At 40.0% G+C, this 13,875-nt stretch overlaps 2 protein-coding genes across 14 annotated transcripts in view; one reads left to right on the top strand and one right to left on the bottom strand.

Annotated features, from left to right (window-relative positions):
* L3MBTL3 (L3MBTL histone methyl-lysine binding protein 3) overlaps positions 1-5,959 on the top strand; it is a 58,792-nt gene extending 52,833 nt beyond the window's left edge. For all 12 annotated transcript variants that reach the window (XM_079970760.1, XM_079970758.1, XM_079970762.1 and 9 more), the window contains 4 exons: positions 2,409-2,500; positions 2,682-2,845; positions 4,657-4,719; positions 5,188-5,959. In XM_079970760.1, the coding sequence (XP_079826886.1) occupies positions 2,409-2,500; positions 2,682-2,845; positions 4,657-4,719; positions 5,188-5,331 (463 nt within the window). In that variant the 3' untranslated portion in view covers positions 5,332-5,959. The remainder of the gene's footprint in view (positions 1-2,408; positions 2,501-2,681; positions 2,846-4,656; positions 4,720-5,187) is intronic.
* Positions 5,960-7,290: 1,331 nt separating this feature from the next.
* Positions 7,291-13,875, bottom strand: part of SAMD3 (sterile alpha motif domain containing 3) — a 38,766-nt gene continuing 32,181 nt past the window's right edge. For both annotated transcript variants that reach the window (XM_079970797.1, XM_079970798.1), the window contains exons 7-11: positions 11,096-11,260; positions 9,284-9,496; positions 8,565-8,736; positions 8,103-8,185; positions 7,291-7,697 (exon numbers count right to left, since the gene is read on the bottom strand). In XM_079970797.1, coding sequence (XP_079826923.1) covers positions 7,446-7,697; positions 8,103-8,185; positions 8,565-8,736; positions 9,284-9,496; positions 11,096-11,260 — 885 coding nt within the window. In that variant the 3' untranslated portion in view covers positions 7,291-7,445. The remainder of the gene's footprint in view (positions 7,698-8,102; positions 8,186-8,564; positions 8,737-9,283; positions 9,497-11,095; positions 11,261-13,875) is intronic.

Genomic DNA, 13,875 nt, shown 5'->3' with positions numbered 1-13,875 from the left:
TGGGGAACCCTTCGGAACAGTGTGGCAGGTGCCCCAGGGGGCTACAGGAGAAAGGAAGAAGCTGCAGAAACCACCTCTTCCTCCTTCCTGCTCATGAAAGCCTCTGATTGATCTAATTGGCTTTTGTAAGCAGATCAATACAACCCCAGTTTTTGAAGAAGTCTGTACAAATTATCACTGCACAATTATAACACAAGCACCAGCTGCTGTGCCTTTGCCTAGGGAAGAATTATAGCCATAGTTTGTGTAGTGTTGACACAAATTCTATATTGCCCACATGAATAACTCCCAGAAATATTTGCCTATCTATTTTTCTTTCCATTTTGTCCTGTTTACTATGCACCAGGCTATCACATTTTACCATCTTTGAGGCTGATCTCTTTCTCTTGTTCCTGCAATTTTTTGGGTTTAGGAAACTGACAGATCTTACAATGCCCACAAAGTCAGTTTGCAGAAAGATTGTTACTAGTCTTGTTTTCTATTTAGGCAAGTCTATCATAAGGTTACCAGATTTTTTTCCAATGAATCTGGGGACACTTTCCAACTTCCTACTAAATAGGGGACTGATTTGTAAATCTGGGGACTGTCCCCAGGAAACGGGGACATCTGGTAACCTTAGTCTATCAAACATGTAGAGGCTGCTGTTTTTATTGATAATTGTATTGTGTATCATTTTGTTAAAATAAAAAACATGAAATAACCTCACTATAGCATTAACCAATAATGCCCAGTGCTTCTGACATATAAAGCAGATAAGAGAAGTCTTCCTTTCATGGAGATTGTATTCTCCATATTTAGAGATACACAAGTTTTTAATTTCCTTTTTAAAAGAAATGTTAACTAGTTTGTTTTTTTTTATCCATAGAAATGCATTCACCACCTTTGCAGCAGATATAGATATTTATGGCTTTAATTAAAAACAAGGCTTATATAAAAAAGGAAGAAAACAGTACTGTTATGTTACACCACCAGATGCTTGTGGGGAAAGGATCTTTGCCTAAGGACCATAGTGTGGTGTCTGTTGCCTTGCTACAGTACAATGGGATACCCCAAATATAACACTTAACATATTATTTTCACAACAGCCCTATTATTAAGTGGCTGCTGATAACATGTGAACAGGGACAATGCACTCTGTTCAGAAAAGTTAATTACATGCAGTTGATATTTCACAGTAGTGTTTAGGTTACTGAAGCTTTCTATTTAATTAAGAACCAATTAAATCCCCAGAAACCTAGATCAAATTATTTTTCTGTAATTAGAATAGCCAGACACTTACTTTTCAATATGAGCATCTCCATATCAAGAAGAACAAAACAACCAGAAACAAACACATAGTTTCCCGTGATTATTAATGGAATTCTGTATATCAGCGAGAGGAGCTGTTGCAGAAAAAAATCTGTTGATATTTTCATTTCCAAACATCATTATGTCATTTCAAGCTTCATTACATCACTCACTGCAGTTTCTTTATCACTTTTACTATTTACTCTCCTACTATAATATTTTCTCTGGACAAAATGCATGTATTATGGCACTCTTCCCCCATCGCAACTATGCAGGATACATGTTGGACAGACCAGGCTCCTTCACCTCCAGACTGTTTTCATCAACATGTCTGTGTGACGTATTTTGTGTCAAATCTGTCTGCTTTTGTGAAATGCCCAGACCAGCAGCGAAACAGGAAAATCTTAGGCACAACCTCCCCCCACCATAAAAATTTGTTTAATTGTTAAAAAAACCCACAACCCTCAGTGGTTTACAACCTTGCACACATTAAAGGATGGATGGGACAGTGCTTCACCGCTGATAAATGTAGTCGTACGCTATTCATGGCAGTTGTTTGTTGTTTTAATTGAATTGTGTTTTGTCCAGACCTTATTAGTTATTTTCTGTGGCTGCCTGCATTGCATCATGCTCCAGGATGTCCCCCTCCAGTAATGCACTTCTATATAAGCCATTTACATTTCTATGTTAAAATAGCAGGCGGGTGTTATGTGACAGATGACAAAGGAAATACTCATAAAAGTGACTTCCATTTCTGTCAACTTTCTATAAAAAGTTAATCGCCTATGATAGCTACTGAAGATAATAGAGAATTGTTGGTTATTTTCTGTGTTTCAGCATCGAGTAATCCAGCAATTACACTCTGGTTGCTTCCTTCTGTAGTATTTCTTAAATTAAAGCTGAGGCAAAGATCTCCCTCCCTGGTACATTTTATCCTCCCAACCACCCTGCCAGATGGTTGGTTGGCTTCATTCTGTCTCAGGAGACAATTGAAACCCCTGTCAGAACATATATGGGTCTCCATTTCTTGTTGTAGAATATTCCATGAAAGGTGACAGGAATGGTTTGTTGTACTCTGTAGCATCTTGAAAATTAATCAATTTATTTAATCAATTAATTAGGGGATGCCAGGCAACTAAGGATTTTGCAAAGAAAGATGGCAGCGCAGGCAGGAAGATGGAAAATGAAGAGTCATCTCTAAATGAATCCAAAGGTACTATCTCATGTTTTACCTGCCAATGTACAGGATTTTTTGAATGCCACAAATTAATGGTTTAAGCTCACATTTATGGATTATGTCACCGGTCGCCATGGCCAATCAGATCTGAACCAAATAATTCAGTCTGCAGTTTTAAAACTTGCTTGTATTTTTGTTTGTTTCCTTTTATTTACAGACACTAAGGAATCCAATAACAGGAGTTCCCATCCTCAGCCAGTTATTTTGACTTCGAAGTTGACAATCCCAGCCTTTCCCTTGCGATGGGAACAGCAGAGTAAACTCCTTCCTACTGTGGCTGGAATCCCTGCCAGTAAAGTTTCCAAGTGGAGCACAGATGAGGTATGTTCCCAGTGCAGTTCTTGCTGGACGTGAACTGAAGCAGACTTCACTTGATCATGTCGTCTTTGTGGGTTATAGCTCTATTTTGTACAGAACACAATATTGTACAGTCATACCTCGTGTTACAGAAGCTTCAGGTTGCGTTTTTTCAGGTTACAGACCGCCGAAACCCGGAAGCTTTGCACATGCGCAGAAGCGCCGAATCGCAACCCACGCGTGTGCAGACGCACAGCTGCATGTTGCGAACGCTGTGGGTTGTGAATGTGCATCCCGCATGGATCACATTCGCAACCCGAGCGTCCACTGTATGTTGTTGTTTAGTCGTTTAGTCGTGTCCGACTCTCCATGACCCCATGGACCAGAGCACGCCAGGCACTCCTGTCTTCCACTGCCTCCCGCAGTTTGGTCAAACTCATGTTAGTAGCTTCGAGAACACTGTCCAACCATCTCATCCTCTGTCGTCCCCGTCTCCTTGTGCCCTCCATCTTTCCCAACATCAGGGTCTTTTCCGGGGAGTCTTCTCTTCTCATGAGGTGGCCAAAGTATTGGAGCCTTGGCTTCACGATCTGTCCTTCCAGTGAGCACTCAGGGCTGATTTTCTTAAGAATGGATACGTTTGATCTTCTTGCAGTCCATGGTACTTTCAAGAGTCTCCTCCAGCACCATAATTCAAAAGCATCAATTCTTCAGCGATCAGCCTTCTTTATGGTCCAGCTCTCACTTCCATACATCACTACTGGGAAAACCATGGCTTTAACTATACGGACCTTGATTGGCAAGGTGTCCACTGTATAGTTTATTGCTAATTTGTTTATTGCTAATTATGTATTTATTTTTAATGTAACATGGTTCCTTTTAAGTTTAGTAAGCTATTTGAGGGTTTGTTTTTTTAAAGTAGGATAATAGTAAATAATAGGTGAATCCTTAAAAAAACCCTATTCTGATGTAGCATATAATAGATCAGTACTAAAAACTATGCTCATGTAGCTCTGTTACATAAACCTTTCTGTCTTTATCAGAAAGTGGACTGTATCTAAACTCCTTTAAGAGGAATCATGCTTTAAAGACAACTTGTTTTGCCTTATGGTAAAGGCAGATGGTTCTTATAACCAATTCAAATGTTGACTTTGTGCTTTCCTCCTGATTTTGTTCTTCTGGCTATACTTAGTTCCAATTTATTGTAGAGCTTCATTTTTCTGAAATACTCGCTTAGGGCAGTGTTAGAACAGATCATAGGGAAAACAGTAAGTGTCGTCTTAGGGCACAGATGAGAAATCTGCAGCCCTCCAGATGTTGGATTCTTTAACTTCCCATCATTGCTCACCACCACCTGATTCTACCCCACCTTCTTCTAAGCTACAGACCTCAGTTACATAAACAGAGGCTACACAGGCAAAATTGGAAAGAGTGAAGGCCGCCTCCTGTGGTGGGGAGCTTCATTATATTAAAATCAGCAGTGATGAGATCCATTTTTTTTGCGAGGAAGCCACTGGGAGCACTCCCCAATCTCTCAGTTGTCTTTGGCCATAGTAGCATCTTTTTTTCTTCCTCCATACAAATGAGTGAATGCCATGCTAATGGAGCTCTTGTGTGAGGGTGGGAAAAGGGGGTCAATGCTTCTAAACCCCGGGGCCATTTAAAAAAAAATATCCAAGTTTTTCTAATGTTTTTCAGAACTGTTAATTTCCAAACTAATGGGGCTGGGGCCTTCAAATAATGTGCTTGTTGTTAATTGCTAGACAAGATCACAGTATTTTTTGCACCCTCCTGCGGATAAACATCCATTGATTTGATGTGTTGTTAAAATTCAGGTGTCAGAATTCATACGGAGTTTGCCAGGCTGTGAGGAACATGGCAAGGTGTTCAAAGACGAAGTGAGTATAACAAATCAGTTGTTTCTCTGATCAAGAATTATTATTTAAATGGATAAAGGAGGCCAAATACTGGTTTAGGGCATACTCCTGAAGACATTATTTGATCCTGGTTTCAACTGAAATCAGATTTGTTTTCTGAGAGCCAGCTAAAGCCATTGGAACTACAGTGGTACCTTGGTTTTCAAACGTAATCTGTTCCGGAAAATCGTTCGAGTTCCGAAATGTTCGAAAACCAAGGTGCAAAGTACGGCCTGCAAATTTGATAAGAGAAAATTGAGAAAAACACAGTGGTACCTCAGTGGAAGCCATTCGACTTCTGAGGTGCGTTCAAAAACAGAAGCATTTACTTGCGGGTTTATGGCGTTCGAAAACCAAGGTACCACTGTATCTTAAATTGTTATTCAAATTTAGAGTTCTTCCTAAATGTCCAAAGTTACTAATAATGGGAATTTTCTCCTTTTTTCCAAGCAAATTGATGGAGAAGCTTTCCTTCTAATGACCCAAACAGATATAGTAAAAATAATGAGCATTAAGCTAGGACCAGCCCTAAAGATCTTCAATTCAATCCTGATGTTCAAGGCTGCCGATAAGAACTCGCACAATGAACTCTGACGGAAAAGTGACTACAGGGCAGCTCTCTCCATTGCAGCTCATTTTTTATTCAAAGCACAAAGACTCCAAAGGATCATCAAGGAGGAACTCTCCAAGGCGGAAAAAGTCAGAGTGGATGGAGTGTTGATTTTCTCCAAGAGCCTGAGCAAACTAACACTTCTGGGAAGTGCTTAAGCTTTTTAGTAAGATGCTCTTACAAAAGAGTGGGTACTTAATGTTTACTGGCTGATGGCTCTAATTTTCCCACAACTAGCCATCCTTAATTTTATTGGGGATCCATTAACTAAGTTAACATACTAAAATTATGGAAATATTATCCTTTTCTAAGGAGACACAAAATACACACTTCATGAATTTACTTCTTCACCAATGAATTCCTTTGTATTGTTTCATCATTTTCATTTAAAAAAATTGTTTGCAGTTTAAAATAAGTGGACTACAGTTAATGAAGACTGTTAACAAGTCGTCTTAGTTTCACACAGCAGCTCAAATTTAATACTTTGCTGTGTACAATGAAGCTGATCGATTTATTCTGTTGTATGAAAACATTTCTGGAGACCAATGCTATGTTTTTTTGTTTTTGTTTTTTTGCATGATTAAAGAAGTTTAATGAATATTTCCACCAGCATATTTAGTATTAAGTTATTAAAACAAGAACTACCAACAAAAGTAAAATTCAGGATTTATATAATTGTTTTATGCTGCATTGTAATATCTAGTCCACAAATCTAAGACGAAAGATAGAAATTAAATTCTACAACTAAAATCTCCCAATTCCTTGGGGAATTTAAAAATCTATTTGAGCAGGAATAATGCATTACCCTCAGTAATTTAAAGATAGCAAGAGATATGACAAGAGATAGGGAAAAGCCCAAGCAGACAGTCAAATAAAATTTGTGTTACAGCTAAAAGAAATTTTTCACTTGTAAAAGTCCAGTTGTCTTGTGGCTTGAGCTTGCAGCACAAGAGAAAAGAAACACGAAACGGGTGTTATGAATTAGATTGCATTGTTCCAACAAGCCACAATACGTACTCAAGGTTTGTTGTTGGCTTACTGACTGATTTATTGGAGCATAAGAAACCATTGGATGTAATGCTAAGTCAGGGATCATGGCTCTCTTCTTTTGTGTGCTAGCACACAGACTAAATACAGACTAGAAAGGCCCTTTCGTGATAAACCAGAGTAATAGTTACTCTGATGTGCAAATGAGACTACTGAGTGTGCTTTACAAGTGTAGAATTTGGTACTGGAGCTTGTTAATATCTTAACAGAGTGTTAATAGAGATAGAGTGTTTCTAATCTCCACGCTTCAACACGTGAGCAGTGTGTGGTATTCTCACAAGCTAAGAGAGTAGAAAGAGGAGCTTTGCTATGGTTCAGTCCTCTGGTAACATCTGTAAACAACTAGATGGTTGGGTTACTTACATTGCCGCATGGCTGGCGAAATTCGTGTGGGAAGTATGTCATTTTTCACACATGGTACATATTTTCATGTTAGCTAGATAGGCAAGCGATCATCTCACATTGTACATGCGCTATCGTTCTCTTACTTTTATACTTCCCTTACTTCTATACTTCTAGAAATAAAAGTGGTTTCAATGGCTTCGGCAACATGAACCTCCCATTCTTGCCCCATTATGATTATTTTTAATGGCTCTCCTGAGGAATGTTTCTTTTTAGTCAAGGTAGAACTGCACAATCATTTAGCATGGATGCATTAGATACAGAGTCAACTGCATTTGTCACAGGACCATAGGTAGTTATTTAAAATCAAGTTGCATTACATTTTTATGAACACTGTTAGGAAATAACAAAGTTATGAAACCAGAGGGACAGGATATTCATGGAAACATTAAAAACAACCCACATCCCATTCGAGCTGGGTGTTAAGAATATGAGTATTTGGCAGAAGATAGTTGCTATAAAAACAAATGTCCATAAAACATCTACGGTAACTTTTTTTTTTTAACTGAAGGAGCAAGATTATACTAAAAAGTGCACTTAAAGCAATCAAAATGGCAAATGATAAAACCAGGAATTACTTGCAAGTGGATTCTGCCCCAAAGCCACATTAAGTAATATTCAGTATTGGTACATTCACATTTTCCCCAGTTTACTTGGTTTTTGCTGAAAGGAACTGCGGACACTTGACTTCAAAGATGAGGGACTCCAAAAAGTGAAGTGTATTGTACAGTCTTTTGGGGTATGGAATGCCAAAGACATGGTAGGAAGCCAGCAGAGCAGCGAGGGCCATTGTACAATCATCCAGCTGGGCCAATTTCTCCTTCTCCACGTACAGGGAACACTCACACACGTTTACATCAAATGGGTATTTTACTTCTAGTACTGGTGTTGAGACTTTCACCTGGTTTTAAAAAATAGAAGTCAACGCATAAAATTCATGGGATTTCTTGTATTAACTAAAAAGAAAGTAACAGGAGGATCATCATTCTCTCAAAACTGTCTTTTAAATCAGTAATGAGAGTTCAAGTTGAACAAAAACACAATATATGATCATTAGTAAATAAGAATTGGAGCTGCTGACCCCAGTTTGGTTCTTACTACCTGGGCTAATTTCCTTCCAGGAAAGCACTCCAATGCCTGACAAAATCAAGACATAAAAGAAAAACCGTTTTGCATGTTATCAACCATTATCAATGGTGTCTCCAAATATATTCTTGCAATGTTGCATAAATACAAATGAGTATATGTGGATTTTTTAAAAAAATTGTTGTCCGGCCTCCCACCATATAATTCGTTATCTACATACCTCCTCATTCACAGCAGCAAGTAAAGAGGAATCCTCTCCAAAAACATCTGGCAAAAGTAAACATGTGGCAGTAATCTTCATATCTATGAAAAGTGAAGAACAATTACAGGGCAGTAGGATTAACAGCCAGGAGAAGCAAGTGTTTTAAAAGACAGTTGTGTTCAAAGCAGAATGCTCTATATTTGGATGTTTTTTCCACTCTTGATAATAACTTATTAGGGTTTCTTCACACACACATTAGTCACCTTTCCAAGAAACATTCAGCATCTCAAGCATGAGTAATTAACCTTCCTTTTTCAGTTAATAAGCCATTTATATTCGATGTAGGATCTGTCCTATAGTGCATTGAAAGCAAACAGCCATTTCTCAGTGCACTTAAGGAAAACGTTTGCTTAGCTTCTATTATACAAAGTATCTTGCCCATTAACTGCTTTGAAACCAGACACAACAGGCTATACCAACATGTCCGAATGTCATCTTCCATGTACTGCTTCAGATTCTTCTGCAGAGCAACAATAACTGGGCTATTCTTCACCACATACGACGTCAGTATGTCCTCTGAATACGCTTCCAAAATCTCAGCTGTTTTCTTGTAAATGTCTTTGCACGTTAGAAGATGATATTCTCTAAAAAGCTAAAGGGAAAGGAAAACAATTTAGATACAGTGGACCCTCTGGATGCGAATTTAATTCGTTCTGGGGGACCATGCGCACCACAAAAAATCCGTATCCAGAGGCGCTGCTTCTGTGCATGCATGCAGCGCGATAGAGCAGTTCTATGCATGCGTGTGGCGTGCAGAGCGCTTCTGTGCATGCGCAAGCGGCGAAACCTGGAAAAATACTTCCGGTTTTGCAACCCGACATTTACATTACTCGAGAGTAACGTAACCCAAGGGTCTACTGTAATTCAACTGAGAAAATGTGTTAAATTACAATTTAAAGAGCACGTAAGTGGAAGTATACACTGATGTGAGATCCGATCACAAGGGCACTCTCTCCTTTGCAGCGTTACAGGGGTTTCAGAATCCGAAGCATTGCTGTCTCCAGCACAGGGTGTGATTTGCTGTCAAAACCTCCGAATAAGTTACAGAAGTGCCTTTTTTGCCACGAACATAGAAATGCCTATGCACACTCATGTCATGTCATGAAATAAAAGGTTGTTACTAAGAAAATCCCCATTACCTGATAAGGACACTTCAAAAAGGGGAATAGCATGAGAATTTCTTTCAAAGGCTTCCTCTCTTTATTGATCATCTTCCTTCTTGTTTCTAAAGTCTTGGTCATCCTGTTGTCCACTTCTACCCAATTTCTCTCAGTTTTCATATATTCTTTCTTAAACCAGTTGATATGTTCATTTATCTCAACATCAAGGTCTTCGTTGTAAATGTTTTTAACCTGTTAAAATTGTCATTAGTTAACTATTTTGTAGAGTGCATTTTTACAAAAAAAGAAAAGAAAAAAGGAATAGTCTTGGTTAATAATAGTGCAATTTATCAAGAAAAACTAATCCTGTACATGTATGGGAGTACCTCTCATTGAACTCAGTGGGGCTTCCTGTTGAGTAGAGATGTACAGGTTTGCACTGTTAATGAAGTATTTTATTTGGGCAAATGCTTTACAAGTATGATCTTTCTCAGGGTTCTCATACTTTTTTAGAAAAACAAAACCCTGCATTCTTTACAAAAAAACCCACCCAACATAATGGAAGAATCTTATTTCCAGCAGTATTTGGTGGCAACAACATTTAGACTTATTTCAGAAGATAAAGGCATTCTTTGTAAGCACAATTCTTATCTATAATTATAACTGAGTTTCCCTTCAAAATTAGAACCCATAAGTACATTCCAGTCAAGTAGACACAGTACTCCTTGTTTATCAGTACCTTCCAGACTAAAAACACATTATTTGTGCCAGTTTTCAAGTGTTTTATTATGTATTTAAATTTAAAAATCTGGGGAAAGAAACCTCTCCCAAGCTTCTTATAGTCACCACAATTAAGTAATTCAAATGCTGATCTTCTAGAAGAGTTCTTAATTCTAAGATGGTAAAATAATTATTGTGTTACCAAGTATAATCTCACCAGTAATTTATAGGACACTAAAACTGGCAATTACCAGGCGTAGCTGATAATCAGAACTAGCATAATGGTTGGGGCAGGGGGAAGAGTGGGGATACCGTTCACTTCCCCTCCCCAGACCTAAGCGAGTGGAGAAAGTGAAGCAAAAACAGATAAGCAAAAGCATTATCATATTTATTCAGGGTGACATGTTGCCCAAAGGTAAATTCACATCTAGCAGTTTCGCTATAGCCATAATGATATAAACCAGTCTTTAGTAATAACAAGCCTAAGTGGGCACATAGCATGAATGCCTTGGCAAAGTCTACATCTCTTTTGTCCCAAAGCACCACGATTTCCAATCCAAACACTTAGGTTCCAGTTCTTTATGTGTTCCTTCGCCCAGCTCAGCTGCAATATATTCAGCCAACATTTAGGTTATTTAATGCACAGAAATGGTGGGTAGGAAATTCTCTGCGTACAAAATGGTTGTCTTCCATTCTCTGCAAGGTTTAATAAGGTGTAGGAATGTTGACAGAGTTGCAGTCAGATTCTAGTCATATTGCCTTGGATTATAAGGGAAAGGAAGTTAGTTTAAGGAAGTTCATAGAGGAAATGCTACCCATCCTCCTCCCTCCTTCAAGCCCTCATACCCCATCTCACATTGCAGCAGAAAGGGGCAGATAGGGAAATTATTATTGACAAGCAAGTCTCACTGAAATCTATGGGACTTTTTAAGCATTGGGGTATTAGACTCCTTAATGGAAATATGGCACTCATATTCTTCAAGAATCAAAATGGTTGGAAAGAAGCCATATGAGGAACGCTCAATTTTTGCACACCTTCCTATTTCCCCCTTTCAGGAGTAGCTGGAAAGAACAGGCAAAGCTCATATTCATATCCTCTTGTTATTCCATCCACAGAATCTGAATACTTACTTTTGTTTGCACTCCTTGGACCTTCTCACACCTGTTTTCAGAAGATTTTCTGGTCTGCCCTCGCCTGTGTCCAAATTTGCATTTATTTCTCACTACCTGTTCATCATCATCTATCGGTCTCCGTACATACTTGAAACGGTCTTTAAGGGCTCGTTTCCATAGAAACTGCATATTTAAAAAAGTTGTTAGTGTCTTCCAGGAGCCTTATCTATTCTTTCAGAGCAAGTTATCTACTGTTCCTAAATTGCTAAAAGAAAAAGAACCTTTAGAATATCATTTCCAGCAGATTTTTTAAAAAGAAAATGCAACTACTGTATACTTTGCAGAAGCTAATTGCATCCCTATTGAGGAAACAGAGTAACTACCTTTGAAAGGCAGCAGGCAATAGCTTTGCTTAAAAGTAGTTTGACAAATGATAACATTGTAAATGCAAGACAATGGCTGTCTGCTTTTAACAGCGTAGCAAACAGCATAGTTGGTAAGTCAAAACGCAGGGGTGTTGTTTTCACACATCCACGTAATCGCTTGAAGTTTCAGTCACTGAGAAACAAACAGGCGTGTGTGAACTTACTGTACATTAAAATTCTGTTTAAGAACACTGTTCTACGTGTTCAGGCTGAGTAACAGAATATTAATTGAAAATCAGAGTGTACATCCAACTTATTGATAACCCACTGTTTCTCATATAGCTCTCAGCATCTTAGTGTCATGGGATAATAATATAAGAATAGCGCCTTCTGTTTCAGGCCACAGGTCCGTCTAATTCAACCACCACACAGTTGCCAACCAGGTTTGTTTGTTTGTTTGTTTCTTATTTCATAACAATTATATACTGCTTGATTGTAAAGAAAGCAAAACAAAACCTGGAAGTGGTTTACAAAAAGATGCTGATGAGAATCCTACAAATGAGATACCGGTATGTTGGCAACAGTGTTCCCCTCCCTCTTGTGAACTGGTAGTCAATAGGATACAGTTTCTGACTGTGATGGCAGCACATAGCCATTGTGGCTTGCAGCCATTGATAGCTTTATCCTTCATAATATATGGCGGATACTATCCAGATTGACATTTCCTAGTTGCTATGAGATTATCACCTTAGCCCAGTGGACCTATGAAGTAATAAGCATCCAAAAACTGAATTCAAAGGAATGGCAGACCATTAGGAAATGTCTGCAAGAGTACAATAAAGGTCAAAACAGAAAGCCTCAGGTGTCCACTTGCCAAGACCAACATTTCATAAGTTTGAAAATATCATACACTCCTGTCCCAGTGTTGTTCTTTATTTTTAAGTCTCACAAACACTCTTCAGTTGTTCAGTATCAATGAAGAGACTTTTCAGAACCCACCAGCTAGCTCTGGCCCCTTAACCCATCCAACTCATGTCAAGTGGCACTCTGAAAGGGGCCTGTACTTGTAAGACCACTCCCCTTCCCCAGAGGGTGGAGTTGTGAGCGGGGATCTGGGACCTCACTGGGACCTGGCAGGGGGCGAAGTGATGCCACCCGCATCATCGGGACTCCTACCTGCATCAGGCCCCCCCCCCCCCCCCCGTTGACCAATCTGGTTAGCCGGATTTTTTGCCGCTGTGGTTTAAATCGTGGCGTGGCTGGTGGATGGCCTCCTTCTGCCTCCTCTGTCAAATCACCCAGCCCACCCACCCTCTTTTTAGTTGTTGCTTGACTTTGGCCTTGCTATGGACTAATGTTGGTCGCCTTATTCTTGGGGCCAGGTAGGAATTTTTTCCACTTGGCAAATTGGTACCAGCCACTTGGTTTTCACCTATCTTGTAGCAATCGTGACAACTTTGTAAGGTGTGTGTGGATCCTGTCCAAAGCCTGGGCATGGGTTAGGGCCATGCCACAACCCCACCAGGGACCCTGGAGGTGCTCTTAATTGATGTATAACATAGGGCACCCCCTCTCAGTGGTTGACCCTTAAGAGACTTCCTGCGGGCGTGCAGGAGTCATGATATAGTCAGTTTCACCCAATACCGCTCACCTCTGTAACCAATAAAGTGGCCTTATTTATCCCATTAACTCAACATATTTGTGTCTGTGTGTTTATTATCCAAGGGGAACTTTGGGCCCTAGGGCCTTGCAACACAAGGTTTCTTCTGTGGAGACAGGAACCTTGGTAAAGGTAAAGGTACCCCTGCCCGTATGGGCCAGTCTTGCCAGACTCTAGGGTTGTGCGCCCATCTCACTTAAGAGGCCGGGAGCCAGCGCTGTCCGCAGACACTTCCGGGTCACGTGGCCAACGTGACAAGCTGCATCTGGCGAGCCAGCGCAGCACACGGAATGCCATTTACCTTCCCGCTGGTAAGCGGTCCCTATTTATCTACTTGCACCTGGGGGTGCTTTCGAACTGCTAGGTTGGCAGGCACTGGGACCGAACGACGGGAGCGCACCCTGCCGCAGAGATTCAAACCGCCGACCATGCGATCGGCAAGTCCTAGGCACTGACGTTTTACCCACAGCGCCACCCGCGTCCCTTAGGAACCTTGGTAAGCTTATACAAATCACACCTTTTGACCAGAACCTGGGGATAGATAGTATTCTAAGGAACACAACACATACTGTTAACATACTGAGGACAACACACGGCAAATCTCCAGAAAGCCCTGCATAGAGTGCAAGATCAACCTCTGTGGAATGATGTATTGAAGGCTCCACAGGGTCCAGCAACATCCCCTAAGCACCACTCTCTCAAATAAGACTGTAACCACTGGGAAGCCCAGTCCCAATTCAGAGAGCTGCTCCAACAGGATACTAATGGTGGAG

Source organism: Podarcis cretensis (genome assembly GCF_951804945.1).
Source record: "Podarcis cretensis genome assembly, chromosome: 3".
Lineage (NCBI taxonomy): Eukaryota > Metazoa > Chordata > Lepidosauria > Squamata > Lacertidae > Podarcis > Podarcis cretensis.
Note: the sequence above shows the minus strand (reverse complement) of the source record. Positions and strands in the feature narration are given on the sequence as shown.